Source organism: Caenorhabditis elegans, chromosome V (assembly GCF_000002985.6).
Source record: "Caenorhabditis elegans chromosome V".
Lineage (NCBI taxonomy): Eukaryota > Metazoa > Nematoda > Chromadorea > Rhabditida > Rhabditidae > Caenorhabditis > Caenorhabditis elegans.
In genome coordinates, this window is record NC_003283.11 from 6,247,567 (window position 1) to 6,267,358 (window position 19,792).

Sequence of the window (19,792 nt, forward strand, 5' to 3'; positions counted from 1 at the left end):
CATATTCTATCTAACTGCATTTTCATGTTATCTTCTACAGTAGTCTCCTTCTTCTTTTTTTATCAATTATCTTTATCATATCCTATCACGTTTTTCAATCATACTGACAGTTCTTTGGAGAGGAGGCAGGAAGAGAATGAAAGATAGTATGGGTGATAAATCTTGTAGCAGCAAAGAAGTCGTTATCTGCTGTGTCATTGTCATTAAATGGATAAACGAACTCGTTTTGTTCGGTTTTCGCACAGTCCATCTTTGATCGGTCTGGAACTAAGTGGGTTATCATTGATTCGATGAACTTAGGACCCACCATGGATGCATGATCTTTAAAGATGTATCCACGCTCCGTTGGACAGTTATCCCATTGGACTTTTAATGGTCACCAACCGGTTTTCTACCATTCGGATCATTCGCTGAACAAGGAGAAGTATGATCTGTACAGTATCATTTTCTTTTTTTGAAAATTATGCACGTTGTGAAAGTTAAAGTACTCTTTGTCCCCCCGCATAGCCAACGAGGAAATCAAAAATGAAACCTATTTTTAACTTTTTTAATTTGAATCAAACTTCTATACGTTATCTTTGAAAACTGAAAAATGATGCTCAAAGATATTTTTGGTTTTCCATTTCTCTATGAAAAACAGGCACTTCCAGGAAGCCTCATGGTTTTTTTCGACTTTCACATAGTGTACTTTCCCCTCGAAAATTCAAAGATCAAAAGCTTCATCAATAACAGCAGCTGTTCTCGGAAGAAAAAATATCTAGGGATGACATTGAAAATCGTTTTTCAAAGAATGAGAGCTCTGTTCGTAGAACGGGAGTGCGGCTAGAGCACAGTGAAGCAGATCTGAGAGCAAATCATCAAAAATCAAAGCAATGTTTGTTTTATCGATTATATTGAACACGATTTTTATGCTCGAGGATTATTGTGCACCGGGGTTCGTTTTGAAACAGTATTCTGTGTTTGTGGATTCTCGGTGTGTTTTGCTCGGATTTTTTTGATGTTCTGTTATATACTTTGCAAAAAGTGAAGATATCTTCTAGTCTGTGCTGTCATGATTAAAAACATATTTTCCCCCGAAAACAGTAGCATCTCAAGTTGTCCCTGAAATTTTATTTTTTGTCGATTTTCCCTTTTCCCAGGTTGCATTCCCCATCTTTCAAATTCTAATATTCGATGCAAACGATGTATTGACATAATTGTATGCAATAATTTATACGTTTAACAATGCCCCGCGTTGCTGACTGGGGGTCATATCAACATTCCATTCTGTTTCATATTCTACGGGAAAAATGATGTTTGAATTCAGTTGGCAGTCACATTGGGCGGGAACAATCTTTGAAAGTCATTTTAATCACTTTTATCGGTCATCACGTGTTTTCTCTTTTCTACTTTTACATGTTTGTCAGCCATTAACAACGGGTGGCCAGGAAGAGAGGCCGCCCTTCCATTCCACTCTCCCAATTCTACCGTACTCTGCCATTTAAACATGAATCGACTTTAAAAAAACGTTGTTATTCTCCTTTTTGTCGTTGCATTGTTCTTTTTCTCTCCTCCACCTTCGCATTATTTTTGTAACTTTCTGAATCAAGCATTCTTTTATTTCAGGGCCTGCCCTTTTGGGGCCGCTCGTGGTCGCTTCCCTGCAATATCACCCCCGTGGATTCGAATTCTCGTTGTCCGTTTGTCGTTGTTGCATCTTCTGGCTGAATCTTGCAGAGAATGAGGTACGTGTCTACACAGAAATAATGATGTCACTTTCGTTTTATTATGCATTTTTCATGAATCTTTCGCGACGATCTGTCGATCGATAAAAGAGACACAAATCTTTTTGAAAATTGGTGTGCGTTGACTCTTAAAAAACCAGATCTATGTAAAGAGTGTCACCACCCCATCTCAACAAAAACGTTTTTAGTGCTATTTGGCAGACCGAGCGGAATGGAATGAAGAGTGTGTGTGTGTGTATTTACAAAAGTAGTCGAAATTTGATCTGTCATTTTCCAATGAACCGATTAAAGATTAATGAATTTCCAGTGAAATCGTCGCCACACTACCACAAGGAACGCAGGTCGTACTCGAAGCACAGCTGCTCACATCTGATGTTGATCATACGATTGAAGAAGTTCGCCAAGAAGTTTTTCAACGCGAACAGCTAAATGGAGGCCTAACCTGCGGGGTGAGTTATAAGGTTCAGACATTTTCGGTTAAGACAAAAATGATTTTTGAGATAACTTATGAAAATAGAGACAGCCGTCGTTTTTAAAGTTTTTTCCAAAATTATCATGCACTTTCCAAAAGAGCTAATACCGAGAAAGTATTCACTAACACAACGATGAATTATTTAATTTTCTAGTGAGGGCAGCAGACTGAACATTTTATTTTCTATGCCATGTTTTTTGTTCGTCGTTTTGTGTTTTTTTTCCTTTTCACAACGAAAACAAAATTATTGTTATGACCAGGTTCGCGGTGCACCCAATCCGGTCAAAAATCATACTGTAATTGATGTTATTATTTTTTGGAGTATGAAGATGGAAAAAAATTGGAAGATTGTGGAAAATAACACAAACATGACCACTTTGCAAAAAAAAAAAGAAATACAAAACAATCGCAGATGCTATAGAAATTGTAAATTAGCTCGTGTTTATTGAAATATTCAACTCTAGAACGCTGGAACACTGCAATTTTTTGTAGTGTTCGTAGAATATCACAACTACGCATATCATATTGAAATTTAATTTTGCAGGGTGCATCACGATCATCAAATCGAACACTTTTCTGCCGCAAATGCGAAGGCCACGGACAGCAAGTTGTACTGAAAGGGCACGCCAGTCGATGTCCCTTTAACAATTGCAGTTGTAAGACATGTACAAATGTGATGTCAATGAGAGCTAACGCCATCATCAGAAGATACCGTACACGAACATTGGAGGGAGGATTAGTGTTAAAGCCGGTGCACTTTAAAAATGGAAACACAAGATTGAGAGTTTTCCCCAAAAATATCGATGGTAAGTTTCCGCTTTATAGAAGACCTAGAATCTGACAACCTCTCAAATTTTAGAACGAGATGCACTCACGATTCATTTCAATAACAAAAACCAAAATGGATTGGCTAATATGAACGCCGCTGAGATGCAAATGGAAGTCGGAGCATACCCACAAACATCCCCACCAGCAACAGCTATTCCAGATTCTGGAAATGCTCAGAATCCATTCATGGTAAAGAGAAGTCAATCAGATCAAGAACTTGATAGACAGAGTGGACATACACCAACTATTGTGGAACAAGCCAGACAAGTACAACAACAGTTCAGTGCAACAAACCCACCAAATTACGGGCTGGATCAGTCGCCACCTCCAATGCCACCATCAACTGCTAATGGACAGATGCCAATGGGAATTCTCTCAGACTTTTCATTGTTGACACCAGAAACCATTACAGCCATCAAGAACCTGTTCAATCCTCAAGGAAATGATATTGTGACTACAACAGCTCCAACTCCATCGATCTTCGACAATACCTTCCTGTCAAATCTTAACATTGCAAACGGAGTCACTTACACGTCAGCCAATATGAATGGAAATCAAATGTTGATGACTCCTCAAGTCACCACAGCATCGTCAACCGGCATGTTCCCATTCGAAGATATCGACAGAAAGTTGTCAAACGGAGATTCAATGCTTATCAATCCAGCTGTTTCACAACTCAACGACCTCAATATTGCGGTATCTTCTAATAACACAATGTGCACAACTGAATTGGCTCCAAAATTGACGCCACATATGTTTGATAGTGAGTTTTTGACTATGATTTTTAATGTAACACTCATTTAACTATTTTTATCAGTTTCCTGAAACTAAACGTTTGTTATCAGAATCATTAAATTTGACTTGCCATTTTCCGAAAATGTCATTTTTAAAAGTTGAAAAATGTCATGATAAAACAAAAATTATTTTCAGCTGCCTGCTCTCTCACAACCAATGGAGATCAATCTCCACCCGAGATCAAGGTGAAAGAAACGATGCATGAGCCAATTGGACTGCAAAACCTGCTGCTCTCAATTGATGCTCCATCTCGTAATCATCCAAACTTCCAAATGTTCCTCGATTGTGTGTGTAGCCTAGAGAAGACCATGCTTTTTCCATCCTCAACAGAAATGAGCACATGAGCACTGAGAGTCTACACACAAGCACTCACACACACCCTTTTACCCAACTTTGTCATATTTACCCGAATTCTGTAGAGATTATTAGTCTATTCCATCCACCCATTTTCTTCTTGCTCTCGTCTTCCTTTCTCTCTCTGTCTGTTTCTCTCTCCTTCTACACACACTCGGGAATATTAATTTATTGATTTTGAAATTTTGAAATCGCTTTTTATTCAATTTGCTTGAAACATTTCATTTATTGATAACGCATCACAACAAAAAACAAATCCTAAAAAATCACAAAAACAAATCCTCTACTGTTTTTAATGAACAAACTTCCATACAGCAGGTATATAAATTCCCAAGTTGTCTAGATCAGTTAGGGCTTCTTTTTTTTCAAACCTCCCTTTCTTTCTCTTTTTTCGTCACCTAGAATTGGTTTGCTTTACATTGACTGTGCTCTTCCTAAAAGAACCTTAACCCCCCAACAACACATACTCTTTTGTTTTGTTTCCTGGCTGATCTCCGTTTTGACTTTTTACTGTTTTCATGTTTTTTTATTAAATCTAAATTTTAATCCTTTTCTAGCTGTATCCAGTTCATTATTCCTTTTGACCTTTCCTGTCTCTTCACAGAAACAAAAAAAGTTGATTCTAATTTTCACAATTTTCCAGCACATATGTCGTTTGTGATTGTCTTCAAGATCGGGTTCACTCCCCCTCAACTCATATAAACATTTTCCAAATTAATGCTGTGTTTTAATCTTGCATCATACAAAGTATAATTTGAAAGTTAATAATGCAATAATGGGACTATGAGAAAGGAATTTATTTTAATTATTTCAAACTTTAGACATATTTACATCCCGATCTCAAATAACAGTGTATTGCTCGGGTGAGTTTTTCTCGGCCAAACCCACAATGCATAAATATTTTAGTTTTTTTTTGTTTAGAAACTAAATACAATTTAAATTGGAATATGGGCGCTTCAAGCAGCATACTACTTGTCAAAAATTATATTTATCTGTAGACTCAATTTTTCTGGAAAGAAAGCAGCTTCTGTCTGCGTAGCGTAAAAAAATTAATTCAATGAGAAGTGTAGATTTTGATCAAGTAAATTGAATGTTTGAAATAGCACAGTTATGCCTATTCTTGATAAGTTCAAAACATTTCCGATAAACTGATAAACATGCGCTTGCAACATTTAATAATGTTTTCTATACAAAATAAACTATACTTCTGATTGAGTTAATAATAATAGTTATAATAATAATACAATTTCTAATTTCAGACTATGTTTTGTCTGTCGCACACAATCAGTGCCACAGCTTGTAGTTTGAACAAGGAAGTAAATTTCGTGTAAGCATGTAGACAGGATATTGATCCGACTGTGGAGAGTATCTTGAAAAAATCTAGCCGTCACACTTTCCGGGGATACGAGGAGATTCAAATCGAGACTTCTCAGTGGGCGCCCTCGTTTAATTTCGTGTATATAGCATGAAATGGCCATTTGAAATCGTCTAAAATTTTACGCAAATACACATCCGAAGAGGTTATCTGATGTAATCCGGATTTCCATTTCCTCTCCTGGATCCGTCACAGTCAGAATCAGAGCCTTTGCGTTGTGTTATGGTTCCCGCCGAATATTCAACAAAACTTTTCCAAAAATGGAAATTCCAAATTGTTATACCTAAAGTTGGGACAGCTCGAAAAATAGTTCCAGCTTCTCAACTGGTTGCATCGAAATTTTGTATTTTCGTAGCACATTTTCAGCTGTCCCACATCAGGGATAGCTTATAGTTCTGCAAAGCACTGTTTTGCTTTGCCAAGGAAATTGATGGCGACGTTCTTGCCCAATTTAACTTTTTAAAAAATCGAAATTTATTAAGAATTATACTAATATGACCTCATATGACCTAAAATACTTATCTAAAATTGTAAAAAGGTCTGCAACTAATAAAAACTTGAAATATAGGTTTGAAACGATGTGTTTCCTTTTAGTGCATTATATTGCCACCGCAACCTATTCAGCACACCAATAATGATATTAACCAACTTTTTTTCTTTATTTTGGATTGCAACTGGTTATAACATTGAACAAACGTGGCTAGTTACAAAAATTGAAAATCTTTCATTAAGCCAAAATTTAAAAATATCTCATGTATATAAAAACCGCCTGTATTTTTTCGTACACCGTCTAACATAGTTACAGTTAAACTGAGTATTTTGAAAATGTTCATATGCGAATTTTCAAATACATCAAGAAGATTTTCTGACAACCTCTCTGTCATTTTATTTCTCGTCTCGACCTAAATGAGTTCTATCGTCTCTAACTTAATTATCTTCATGTTGACTACCATTTCTTGCCTTGAAGATTCTAATCCGTTGAGTTCTTCTCCGCGCCGCGTACGAAAATAAGGCACCCAAAAGAGGTAGATCAGATCTTTGTCTACCGGTAGATTGGTATCCAATAGGTCAAGTGACGATTTTCAAAGTTGTTTCAACGATGTTTTGAAGTCATCCAAATATGCAAATAAGATTGATGGGTTTGGGGGAAGTAGGGTGAAAAATCTGATATACGATAACAAGCCTGAGAAGAAAACTCTTTTGCTCCCTTTAAGCGTAACACCAGTCTGACTACACCAGACAACACCAGAGTGACTTGTCTGATTGGGCTGCCAAAATTGTAGTTCTAGTTTCTTTTCAAAAATGTTTTACGTATTAATTTAGGTAGTTATTCCAATATTTGTCTAAAATTTGCAAAATTGGTTGAGTTGTCGGGGGTCAAACGTGGGAATTGAAGTTTCTAAAAACTCAAAATTATAATACTATGAAAATTTATCTTTAAAAATGATTTCAACGTAATTTTTAGCAGATCTCAAAATTAGAAATTCAAGAAACATTAAATTCGATAGTTCCACAAATCAGTTGGGAGACGCACTACGTTTTTCTTTAAAAACTATTTTAGTTTTACTATGGAATATGACAAGTTGGGTGCTACAAACGTTTCAAATCTCTATGTATATGAATACTTCGTACGTAGTTAGAATTTGAACTATAGAATTCTGTACCAGTCGGTAGACGGTCGGCAAATCGGCTCAAAAATGGACAGTCGGGTGCAATTGTCCTAACTATCGGGTAGGATTATCGACTTTTGCCGCCGATTTTCTAAGCCGTAGTATGCATGTTATTCCTCTCTTCTTTACGGGATTGTTCTACATGTTGTAAAAACGGGGAAACATTTTCGAAAAATACTTTTATAAAAAAAAAAACTGTGTCACCATTGAACAGTTTGCTGCCTATAAGTTCCGACAAGTTTCTGTCGATTTTCCATGACCATTTTCTTATTTTGCTCATCACGGAAATGACAATGATAAACATGAACAGGGCACCATGAGAGCACATACATATCGAATTCATCACAATAAATTGGGCGGGTATTATAATTGTACTTCAGGCGGGATAAAGTGGAAGATACCACGGTTTCAGTTAACAACGGAATAAACTTGGATGCTCTAAAAATGTAATTTAATTAATTTTAAGGAAATTGGCAATTTGAATATAATAAGTTCAATTGGAACGTAAACTGCTTTGAATCAATTTTTAAAAAAACTACAAGCTATTTGATAAAAAATAGTGATTGAATTTTTTTGGCAATTTGATTGAATACCAATTACAGCTGTAATTCGTCAAATCAATTTGAAATTTAGAAATCAGATGTGTGCTTGAAAATATTTTCCTATATATTAAAACACCCCAAACTTTTCTTGGGTTTTTGACCATTCTCAACCAAAATTTTGGCAAATGGCCAATTTTCCTGAATTTTTTTGGTTTCTTTTTTGAGAAATGTGAAAAAAACTAGAGTACTTTGTTAGGTCCCTACAATGTTTATATCAAACTATTTGGAACATAACCAAAATATAAATTTGTTAGAAACATTTTTTGGCTAACTTCCGAAGATATGAGTCCTCAAAAAATCATAAACAATACGGCATTAAAATGCTATTAGTTGATTCCCATCCTACCAATATTTGATAAAATTGCCAAATTTGATAACCGAATAGCAAGACTTACACTAAAAGTGAATAATTGCAAAAATATATTTCCTTTGAAATTTAACAAGGCAAAAATTCTTACTTTTTATATACAAAATCTTCGGATATCTGTTCAGTATTAACAATTTTCGTTGGATCGATCAACTTCCTCAGTTGTGCATGTTTCCCATATTTATAATTGGCAAGAAGTCTACGAGTTTCTGTTTCATTTGAATATCTATCCACATTGCCTTCGAAGCTAATAGTTTTGATAGCAAGCCTGGTTTCGGTCAGATTTCTAGAAGTGACATTTCTAAAAACTATAATTTTTAAGCAGGGTCATCATCATGACCTCATTACTCTATGAAAAATGGTATATTTAAAACTCGTTCGTCCAAGCGCAGAAATGTTACTAGTTTGGAGCTAAACTGAGCATTAAGGAGACAATTCTGAAAAGCACGGGACTTAAAAAAGACATGTTCCAGTTATGTTAACTTACGGTTCTTTGAATCTCCAAGTATTTGTCAAAAAATTTAGTTCTTCTTAACGATGTTAGATGAACAATACCAAGTCTGAATTTTGGTTTAATGGGTCTCTGCTGGTATTTTTTCTGATGTTGGTATTGCTCTGGTATTTCAACTTTAAATACTTTAATTTTAGTTAAATTTAAAAAGGTTCAGGTTAGATATAATTTTCCGCTTTTGCGTGTTTGAATTTAATTTGATTTTAAGAAAAAACTCAAAACTCCGCACAAAAATTCAACCCTATTGGAAATTGCCTTCTTCTATGTTTTGCCTAAAATATGAAATATACCATACTAGCTTAGATTTGGAATTCTGGTGCACCCTCCCAGCGCTAGATACATTTAAAAAAATTAATGTTTTTTCTATTACCTGATATAATCATCAAATATTCTTCTTGAATAAGCATCCAAATCAAGCGTTGTAAAATAGAAAAACGAGAAATTGAGTTTCCTATGAAACTCTATAAAACTTGCAACTTCCAACCAATTCGGTTTGGTTTTCAGCTCCACACAAATTGAAATCTCGCGCTTATTTTCAAAATATTGTTGAATTTTTATGGGAATTGGTATCAGTAGAGACGATTTTCTATGCGAATAGCTCAAAGCGACAAAACTTGAAATTATATTTTCATGTTTTGGACATCTTGCAATTGTATTTGTAAAGAAAGAAATTTGTCGTGATGCATCCGGAATCGGGCGACGATTTTTATCAAAATAATGACAGTAGACTGTAATTCTGAAAACTTTTTTTCATGGAAAACCAATTGTATAATATTCAAAAAGTATACCCAGATTTCTGTATATTTGCTAATGAGACCGTAATGTATCCATCTTGAAAGTCGAATGCTGATAATATTTTTATATTTTTCTATAAATTTTTCCCAAAACTGAACTCTTCGATATTGTAAGTACAAACCTCTTCCAATCTAGATATAATCACTTCTTGATAATATCTTTTAATTTTACGAGTTAATTTCAAATCCGTTGACCTGTCGGATGTGAATAAAACCCATAGGATCACTAAAATAATGAATAATGTGAATGAATAGTTGAAACTGAATTTTCGCATGTTCAAAGACCTGAAAGTGTTGTGAAGCTGAATGTCTAGGAGAAATAATTCCAAACTTAAAAAAACAGATTTTATCTCTCAGTGAGACTTTGAAAGGAGTTTAAGCACATAAAAAGAAAACGGACACACAATTACACACCAGAATGTCGAGCGAAAAGGCGGAAAATTTGAGAAAAAAGGTGGTTTTGAAGCAATATCTTAAAAATCTTAGTTATACAGAAAAAAGACAAGACATATATTTTTCTCTATTGAAAAAATAATCGAAAATTTGAATAGCAATAATCGTTTCGTTGAGAAAGAGAGAGAGAGAGCAATTTTTGAAATGAGACATGATGAGAGAGGAGTGAAAAATGTAAAATGAAATAAATTAGCGTAAGAAAATTTAAAAAAAAAAGAAAATGGTAATATTGTCACGACTTTGGATAGAGAAGTGTGCACAATGAGTACAAGAGACAGTCAATAAATAGATGATCAGGGGAGGGGGATTATTTCTAAAATTATGCTTGTTCTACGGAAGTGAGAAAAAAAAGAGAAAACGCACAAGAAGTACAAAGTTGATGAGGGGATGAGGGGGAGGGCACCAGATATGAAGGCGTTATGTCTAGAGAGGGAGATAGCACCAGATTTACATCGTTTTGATTTTTTGGAAATTGGGAGAAAAATAAGTATGTAGACGAGAAGGAGAGAGTTGCAGAATTAGTCGTTATTTACAGATCTGTTCAGTGAATCCTGAAAAAATTGGCTTTAGGAATGAGATATGTTAATATTTCACGGGAATACAAAGCTCAGCGAATGCGTATTGCAAAGCTTATTTTACGGGCAAAATATCTTTTAGCGAAAACTACAGTAGTTTTTTAAATGACTACTGTAGCGCAAGTGTCGATTTACGGGCTCGATTTTTTAAATTAATTTATTCCCGAATAGTGACAGCGATATTCCATTTTCATCTGTTTTTTTTCGTAATATTTTATCGTTTTTTGTTACTGTTTTAATATTAGTTCGATAAATCAATGACACGTAAATCGACGCTACAGTACTCATGTAAAGTATTACTGTAGTTTTCGCTTCGAGATATTTTGCACGTCAAATATGTTGCGCAATATGCATTTTCGGAAATTTGTGTTCCCGTAATATCATAAGTTGATAATATTTCTGGAATATCTGAGTTTAAAATGAAAACGAAAATTTTTGAAAATATTTGAATTTTTTGAAACGTACTTTTCTTGAAAATGAAAAAAAAACAAACATTTGAATTTTTAGCTATTTAATATTTCCTATTTATGATAATATGAAATTTTTTTAAAAACTGCAAAAAAATTAGGAAATTTTCAAAAAAAAATCAATTTTTTTCGCGACTCCTTCGTTGACTGATTTTCAATTAATTTGAATTTTTAGTAAAAATATTGAATTTTTTCATTTTAATTATCTAACAAGAAATCTCACCTTATCGGATGAAGTATGCGAATGATTCGACTGCAAGTCAATGAAATTTTGTTGTAGCTCCATGACCGGTGCGGGACCCATATGAACTATATGCATGAAATCCGATGGGGTCGAGATTTGTATGTGACTCCGACGCTCCGAAGCACTCCTGAAATTAAGCTACCATTTTGGTTCATAAAATAATGTTGTTCGGTTGATGTATACCTATCATCTTTTCCGATTGTTCGGAAGGTGAACTTCCGTCGCGTCACTTTCCGTCCATCAGTGCTTCCAGATGCCAAATTCACTGGAACTTCTATTGAATCTTGATCTTGGAGCACATTTTGAAGAAGTACGAATATTGGAGAGTCATTGCAAAGGCATGTTGAGAGAATTCCATCACCAGAAAGTGGTTTTGCCGATCTGAAATTTTAACATACAACTATCAATATTTTAAAATTTAAATTAACAATTATCCCTTTAATTTCATGGCAACAACTACACTGATAAGATACACACGATAAGACTAATGATGATCCTGAAGGCGAAAGGATTCACAAGATGATATAGGTGATGATCATTTTCACTTTTCACCGCGCGCTAAACGGATCAAACTAGGCCAACAACCCAATTTCTTTGCCTCCTGTTTTTCTTTCTCGGATCTTCCAATATTTACGTTCGATTTTCGAATTTCTTCTTTCTCCCTGCTTCCTTGATGAAGTTTCGAGAGGTCTTCGCTCTCGCGGCCTTTGCCACATTGGCAATTTCACTCGGTCAAGCTGGCAACGTACTAGTTTGCAAGGACATTCAAGACTGTAAGACTTGTGCGGAAAGCTATATTCACATCCTTGGATTCAAAGAAGACTGCCGATGGTGCCTCGAGACTAACACGTGTGGTGGACCGATTTCTTGCCCAATCGGAAAACCAGTTATCCAAAAAGATGCCTTCAAATGCCCAACACCAGTACGTTTTTTTTGCAAACCATATGACGACAGACTAGGTTTTTTTTAAATTTCAGTACAAACCAACAGCTGGAAAACGGTACACCGACGCTTTGGGAAGATCCTTGTTCGCCGTCGCCACAGCTGTTCGTGATAGCAATGTGACAGAATGTCTGAGAAATGTTCGCCCAGATATCTCATTTTCCCGATCCTACGAAGTTGAATGTGATGGATCTGGAAATCTGTGCAAGGGAATCATTGCAAAGAGCGAAGAAGCCAAGGCCCTGTACGTTGCCTACAAGGGAAGTACTGCAGGAAAGCAAGTTTTCGCTGAGATGCTTCATGGATTGACTGCTCAACTTGGAGCATGGGAGAAATTTGAGTCGCAGGATGCAGGAGTAATCAATTACTTCCATACTGCATTCTACAGACTTTTCATTGATAGTGGAATGGAAGATGATCTAGTTGATTTGATGAAGAAACACAGAAACTATAGAGTTTGGGTGAGCTAGTTTAAGATTAAAATTGAGATTATTCGTTGATTCTAAATTTTTAAAAATCAAATAAATTTCAGTTGACTGGGCACTCTCTCGGAGGATCTCTTGCTTCCATGACAGCGCTCCATCTTGTCAAGAAGAAGTCTGTCGATAAAAATCGCATCCGCCTTATCACGTTCGGTGAGCCACGTACTGGAAACATTGCTTACGCCAAGGAAATCGAAGAGAACATTCCATTCCGTTATCGAGTAATCAAGCGTGGAGATCCAGTTCCAAATATGCCAGCTCCACTCAATCCAGCAGTTCTTACTGCAGCTCAATATAATAGACAAGCAATGCATTACCGATATCTGGTGCATTATGATAACAATATGGGAAAGGGAGATGGATTCAATGTGTGCTCCGTAGCTGATGATCTTGGATGTCGGAACACCGCCATGAGCAATTTGGCTGATCATACAAGTTACTTCCAAGTCGATCAGGATGACTTTGTGAGAAATCATTGCCCCCGTGGCCAACTTATTTAGTTTACATTTATATAATTTCTCTAATAATATGAATAATAATATTAATAAAATCTTACCTCAAATTGATTGTTTGAACCCATTCAGCAAGGGTCACATTGAAAATGTCGACTTCATTCTCCGAGAACACACATAAATACGGCTCGTGGTAGGCGAAATATTTGGCCTGTGTCGGGAACATCACTTCTGGTAGCCTAGATCGACGGCCCATTTCGTTGACATAAAGACCAATCATATTGAACACGAGGAGATATTCATCTGGAGAACCTGGTACATTCACAATCAATTTTGCCTCGTAGGATGTTTGTTGGTTGAGGAATTGCAGTGAAGTGTCCTCCATGTTGACAAGAGCTGGAAAAATTTCATTGCAACCAGGCGCAAAACTTAGCAATAAAAATACGGTATCCGGTCTCAACGCGACAAATTTTCAAGAGTACTGTAATTTTAAATATTTGTTGCTGCGAAATTTTAATCGAGTTTTCATAGTTTCATAGCTCAAGATTTTTTCAAAATTATTTGTTTTTATTGTTACATTTGAGTTAAAAAACATATATTTATCGAGAAAACTATGAAAAACATGAAAATTCCTCCGCAGTACAATTTAGAAAATACAGTAATCTTCGAAGGTGCACATCTTTTTGACTTTAATAAAAATTGTCGTGTTGAGACCCCGGATCAAGGGTGTTCGTACTTCGATTTTTTATAAAATCAAAAAACGAAGTTTTCTCGATTTTTCGAAAAAAAATTCCCATTTTTCAAAAATTAGCTTAATATTTTGGCAATCATTCTCTCTTTTTAGAAGGATTTTTCAGTTTTTTTTCTTATCAATGGAAACAAAATTAGATTTTTGAAAAAAAATAATATTTTATGGTTAATTTTCTGAACATTCGTTTTTTCAATTTTTTGATTTTCACTGAAAAACATCGAAAAATCGAAAAAGTCAAAAAATGCCACCCTTAGACCGGATACCGTAATTTAGGCTCGAAAATCACAAAATTATGATCCTGTTCGACACTAGAGCGTTAAAAACATACAGATATGCTGAAGAACGGCTCCACTTGCATCACCACTTCCGACTGGCGATGAGTCAACTCCAACAAGTGACCAGGAACGGAAGCTGTGGGAGAATCCAACGTATAGACGGCCGTTGAAAATAGCAATTGATTGGGGAGTGCCTGGCATGGCGAGATCCTGAACATGTTTCATTTTTACAAATTTGAAATAATTTTTGTTGAACTCACCTTCCACTTTTTGTGCCGTTTCTCTGACCGATCTATTTGGAAGATGGTGACACTCTTTTTGAAGGCAACAGCAAAGAAACCAGCTCTTCCACCAGGATTATTGGTACCAACAGCCAGCAAATGACATCCTTTCGTATCGTTCACTTTGATCCATTTCAAGTCTCGACCGTCCAGTGCTGCACTTGGAACTATCCGAACATGACGATCCTTGGCTGGACCAACAATCATCATGAGCAATTGCTCGGCTTCGTCGTACTCAACTGTTTCAACACACCGCTGTTTGTTCTCTTTCTCACCACCAACAGGGATCAGCAATTGGCGACTAATCTCGATGCAGTATAATCCGTGATCCGAGAATCCTATGACTATTTTCGATCGATCAATGATCGCACAGCATTGAGCAACTCGGATAGATGGAAGTGTTGTCACATCGAAAACTTCTTTCACAAGGAATGCTTTTCGATCCGCCAGCTTTGATCTTCTCAGCAATGTCTTCAGTTCACTCAGAGCAACCACCCATTTTCGTTTTTCTTCTTCAGTTTCAGCCATGAACAATGTATAGAACTTCGATGAAGACGAATATTCAGATGATGAATTCAAAATTTGAGTTGTCGTGACTCGGAAAATTTTTGGAATATCACCTTTCTGAGCGTGAATAACATCGGCTTCACTGACTCCACAAACGGTGAAATCAGGATCACGCATGTCAAGCACCAATCGAATCTCATTCTTTACATCTTGCATTTTGTTTTGTCTGTCCACAGTACAATCGTAGAGGTAAAGTTTGAAATCGCATACTACAACGTATGCAGTTTGCCATCCTTTCCGAACTCCTCCAGCACGAGGTGTCTTCACAAGACCTTCGTAAGCTGTTCCAACTCCGCGTGTCGGATCGATTCCCAGTGGTCGACGTTCTTCTTCTGGCACAGGACACGATTGAGACACCCGCTCTGCACATGACACGTGGCATGCATACTGACAGCTTTGACAGAATAATCCTTGACGATCAAGACCAATGAGAATCGATGTACAATGCCCGCATTTGGTGGGTGTTTTGATCTTCATTCTCTCAAAGTTATGACCTCGTTCCATAGCTGATATCGATACTGGAGAGAAGATTCCACTAGCCGTTTTCATTGGTTTTTGTTTATATCTCAAGTCATCAACTCGCTTTGGCACTTGATGGTCATGAAGAAGTATCGCGTTTTCGTAGGAAGGAGTGGATTGGCGAGATATCATTTCCTGTCTCATCAATGATGAATTTGACATCTCGTAATCGTTGTTCATGCTGATCATCAAATCACCACGTCCCATCGTTGACGAGAATGCGCTGTCCGAAGAGTTTTCAATATTTTTCTGTTGCTTAAGCATCGCCACTTCACGCATCAGAGAAGCCATTCGTTTTTCAGTGTCGTCTAATCTGGCAGCTGATGTTAGGTATTGTTCTTGGGAGTTCTTAAGCTCAGCTTTCAGCTTCAACTTTGCATCAATTTCAGCTTGAAGTTGTCGTTGTAAATCCAACCCGTCTTTCCTGGCAACGTTATTCATTCTTCGTGATCCCCATCCGGATGGTGTATTTTGAATGTAGTTGGACGTGGTCAATGGAGAATTATTTTTCAAAGACTCAACTTCTCCGGTGATCTTTCTCGTCAAATTCTCCATTTCCTCACGGGTAGCCTTCTCTTCACTGACCCAATTGAAAATCTCGTGGAGTTGCTGTTCATTGAGACCTCCACGTGGAAGAGCGGCCATTTGTTGAGAGAGCTTCTCGATTTCATCACGAAGACCACGATTTTCGACGTTCATTTGCTCAACATTGTCCTGAAGCATTTTCTGTGCTCGTTCGTAGTGAGCTTCCAGTTGCTTCATTTCTTGTTCTGATTGGGCGGTATGAGATGCTCGTTCTTCGTCCATTCTCTGCTTGAGCTTCTTAATTTCAGTCTCTCGCTCTTCGTTGGTTGCTTGTAATGAGGCAATGGTATTCTTTGCAGCGACAACTTCTTCCGAAAGATGATCATCAGTTTCAACCGACTTTCGAGCTTCAATTGTGACCTCTTCTTGCTCTGTAATGATAGAAAATTGGATCAATATTTTAGAGAAAAAAATTCGAAAACGATATTTTCTCAGAATGATTCACTGATTCACAAAAAATCAGTTTACACCAAACAGTTTTCGCTTTCCAAAACATTTTCTAATATTTCAAAGAGTGAGTCACGAGGGTTTTGTCAGAATTTTTGTTTTAATGTTATATCTTGCGATGTTTTTAACGAAAAAATAGTTTTTTTTTTGATAACTCACTTTTAATCAATGCAATTTTCTCTGTTTCAATTTCTTTCAGCTTCTCTTCGAAATCTGCCACTTGCTTTTTGGCCTTTTCAGCTTCATCTTGTAACCGTTTCACAGAATCTTTTTCGGTTAATAAAGAATCTCCAACATCAGCCAGTTCAGCTTGCATATCATCTCGTTGCTGTACTACTGTAGCTTTCTCCACCAAAACTTGATCCAAATGATCGTTGATATTGTCCAACTCTCTTTGAATCTCACTTTTCTCCATAACCAACTGCTTATTTCGTTCTTTCAATTCCTTCAATTTCTTTTCACTTTCCGCCACAATTTCATCTTTCGGCTTTTGTTGTTGTTGAGCAAGAGCTTCATCTTCCAATCGTTTATTGAGAATTTGTATTTCGTCTTTCAGCTGTGCTATCGTCGATTCATAATTCCTATCTTCTTCAGATCGGGGATTTTCAGCGACATGTTGTGCAATAATTGTTTGAGCTTCTTTCAGTTTTTGCACAAGCTCGGCCTTCTCATTCTCGAGTTCTACCATAAACCCATCGACACTTTTCTCCATTAATTCTGCGTCTCCTTGACATCGCTGTGCTATCGCTCGTATTTCATCCGTAAGTGATCGAGCATCGGATAGTAAACTACCGTGGGTATATGAGAAGCCAACAAACGGAAGATGATTTCCAGTGAAAGCGGCGAGTACTCGAGGAGGTTGTGTTTCCTGAAGCTTTTCAAAAGTTAATTAAAGCATAAAAATGCAGATTATGTGAATTGAAACTAAAAAAACTCACACAAGGCGTAAAATCATCCTCACAAACGTCCACATCAAAATTTGAAGTATCTTCAGGACTTGAAACCTCGGGTACATATGGTGGATTCGAATCTCGAATCGTATTCCAATCGATTCCCTCAAAGAACGGATGCAACTGGAAATCACTGAGACCATTTCGTCCGAATCGAACATCACTCGAACAGATAAGTTGTCGTATAAGATCCTTTGCCTCTTCCGACACAACCCAATCGATTTCATCATCGGGGAAGTCGAGCATGTCTTGATGGCTCATAATTTTACCGTAAGTGTCAACGAGTCGTTCCGAATAGAACGGTGTTGTACCGTACAGCATTTCATACCTGCAATAATTATTTAAAAGTGAGCAAAAATGTTTTAGAAACTTGAAAAATCGTTTTGAAATTATTTTTTTTGTTAAATGCGAAAAAAAGTGCGCGTTCAAAAAATATCGTAATTTATTTTGATTCTCATAGTTTTTTAATAACAATTTATTAATTTATTCAACAATAAAACTCAAATATAACGATAAAAAAACATTTAAAAAATTCCGCAGCATCAAATTTGAAATTACAGTACTTTTTAAAGGCGCACATCTTTTCGCTTATGAAAAATTTGTCGTGTAGTAAATAAGGAGCCACAGTAATTTTGTCTTCAAAATTAAAATAATATTTTCCTTTCCATGTTCATTTTGATATGTGGGAATTATTAAAATTCAAATCGCTGATTAACTAAAATGTTAAAATTTTAATGGCAACTTTTTAAATTGATTTTTTAAACTTAAACTCTGCAAAAACAAAATATTTATTACTCACATACAAATACCAAGTGACCACCAATCACATTCTTTTCCGTACCGCCCGCGGCCGTCTTCCATTGCTCTGAGTATTTCAGGTGAAATATAATCAGGTGTTCCTACAGCAACATTCGACGCAACAGATCCATCGGCTAAGATCCTCAGACAACTTCCGAAATCAGCGAGCCGAATGTGTCCTTGCATATCGAGAAGCACATTGTCAGGCTTCACGTCCCGATGCACATATCCTAACCGATGAAGTGAATCAATCGCAAGAACCATTTCAGCAATGTAGAATTTGGCCATTGATTCTGGTATGTGATCTACGAATTTTGATAAAAGAGTAAGCATATCTCCGCCAATGTAGTAGTCCATTACGAAATACTGAAAATGCATATTTGTGGAATTTTATGGAATTTGAAATAAATTTTAAAAAAAAATATTGGTACTTACCAAATTCTTCTCATCTTGAAAAGCGTAATGCAAATTAGTGATCCATCGTCGATCTCCGTACACAAGAACATCGCGTTCTTCTCGAAAACACGCAGTTTCTGCTCTTTTTACCATTTCCCACTTGTTCAGTATTTTCATCGCGTAAATTTCACCAACACCACGCATTCTTACGACGGCAACTTCTCCGAATGCTCCTTTTCCGATAACTTTGAGAACTTCGAAGTCATCTCGAGACAATCGTAGCTTCTTCGCTTTGCTGATCACTGTTTTCACTGAAAAAATGGAAAAATATAGTTAGAGGTTTTACAACTTGAAATTGGTATTTTTTAATGTAATTCATAAGTTGGCTTTCACTTCAGTTAAAATTAGTTTTACTTTATTGTTTTTTTTTCTAATTTAAATAGACTATCGGTGAGCGGCAATTTTACATATTCCTAAAAATTTGGGTAAACATATAGAAAACCACACGATTTAACTGAAATTAACATTAATTTCAGCTGAAACATTTGAGAAAATTCTCAAAAATAGCCTGAAAATTGTCAATTGCCGATTATCGATAATTTCTCCGGCAATTGACAATTTTGAGGCCATTTTTGAGCTTTTTCTCAATAATTTCAGCAAGAGAAAACATATTTTTTGTTTTTTTTTTCAACTCATACAAACCTGATTCAACAAATTCTGCGATACACTTCTCCTTCCGTAACGTACTGTTGCAGCATTCATCGTATAAACAAATAAGGGAATCTGAAAGTTATCGATTTTTATATTTATGACTGTGTGCCATTATAAACCAACCTATTAAAGTTTCAAATGAAAGTGCCTCGGGTTTTTTGCTCGGGCCATCCATATAAATATTTTCAAGGGTTTTGAGGCGAACCGGCGCCGAATCATCGGGCGGTGGTTCAGCCATGTTTCTGGAAATATCAAACTATCCTGACGAACGAATTTAATGAAAGAAAACAAATTCTGAACGAGAACAATCACGTTTTGTTTTCAAATTCATTATGAAGGAATGTGAACGCGAGAGAAGAACATTAATATTGATAAGGAAAACATATATTGAAGCACAAAAAGCGA

General features: G+C 36.3%; 3 protein-coding genes and 4 non-coding genes across 11 annotated transcripts; 5 read left to right on the forward strand and 2 right to left on the reverse strand.

Moving 5' to 3' along the window:
* Window positions 1-204: 204 nt before the first annotated feature.
* Window positions 205-405, forward strand: K08B12.7. Its single transcript, NR_068861.1, has one exon. It is a non-coding gene; the product is annotated as an Unclassified non-coding RNA K08B12.7 (non-coding RNA).
* A 192-nt stretch (window positions 406-597) lies between these two features.
* K08B12.12 lies at window positions 598-738 on the reverse strand. Its single transcript, NR_068862.1, has one exon. It is a non-coding gene; the product is annotated as an Unclassified non-coding RNA K08B12.12 (non-coding RNA).
* Window positions 739-1,605: 867 nt separating this feature from the next.
* Window positions 1,606-4,892, forward strand: dmd-7 (DM domain-containing protein). The gene is made up of 5 exons (NM_171469.5): window positions 1,606-1,724; window positions 2,032-2,173; window positions 2,741-3,002; window positions 3,056-3,787; window positions 3,955-4,892. Exons 1-5 carry the CDS (start codon window positions 1,720-1,722, stop codon window positions 4,161-4,163), a joined length of 1,350 nt encoding a protein of 449 aa, NP_741551.1. The 5' UTR covers window positions 1,606-1,719; the 3' UTR covers window positions 4,164-4,892.
* Window positions 4,893-9,825: 4,933 nt separating this feature from the next.
* Window positions 9,826-19,721, reverse strand: mrck-1 (the record flags this gene model as incomplete). Of its 5 annotated transcripts, none has more annotated exons than NM_001313212.2 (12): window positions 9,826-10,496; window positions 11,211-11,358; window positions 11,415-11,612; window positions 13,212-13,503; window positions 14,187-14,343; window positions 14,394-16,456; window positions 16,692-17,400; window positions 17,471-17,810; window positions 18,282-18,646; window positions 18,716-18,987; window positions 19,379-19,459; window positions 19,511-19,721. In NM_001313212.2, 12 exons carry the CDS (start codon window positions 19,623-19,625, stop codon window positions 10,464-10,466), a joined length of 4,773 nt encoding a protein of 1,590 aa, NP_001300141.1. The 5 variants fall into 5 exon arrangements, with proteins under 5 accessions (NP_001300141.1, NP_504599.2, NP_001300142.1 ...); NM_072198.8 differs by having other exon boundaries at window positions 10,413-10,496; window positions 16,692-17,406; window positions 19,511-19,625; NM_001313213.3 differs by lacking the exons at window positions 18,282-18,646; window positions 18,716-18,987; window positions 19,379-19,459; window positions 19,511-19,721 and having other exon boundaries at window positions 10,464-10,496; window positions 17,471-17,803.
* On the forward strand, window positions 10,360-10,509 carry K08B12.13. Its single transcript, NR_068863.1, has one exon. It is a non-coding gene; the product is annotated as an Unclassified non-coding RNA K08B12.13 (non-coding RNA).
* K08B12.1 (Fungal lipase-type domain-containing protein) lies at window positions 11,801-13,218 on the forward strand. The gene is made up of 3 exons (NM_072199.9): window positions 11,801-12,153; window positions 12,209-12,634; window positions 12,706-13,218. The coding sequence occupies exons 1-3, from the start codon at window positions 11,905-11,907 to the stop codon at window positions 13,153-13,155; spliced, it is 1,125 nt and encodes a 374-aa protein (NP_504600.3). The 5' UTR covers window positions 11,801-11,904; the 3' UTR covers window positions 13,156-13,218.
* F31F7.9 lies at window positions 17,550-18,571 on the forward strand. Its single transcript, NR_131690.1, has 2 exons — window positions 17,550-17,752; window positions 18,361-18,571.
* Window positions 19,722-19,792: the final 71 nt, after the last annotated feature.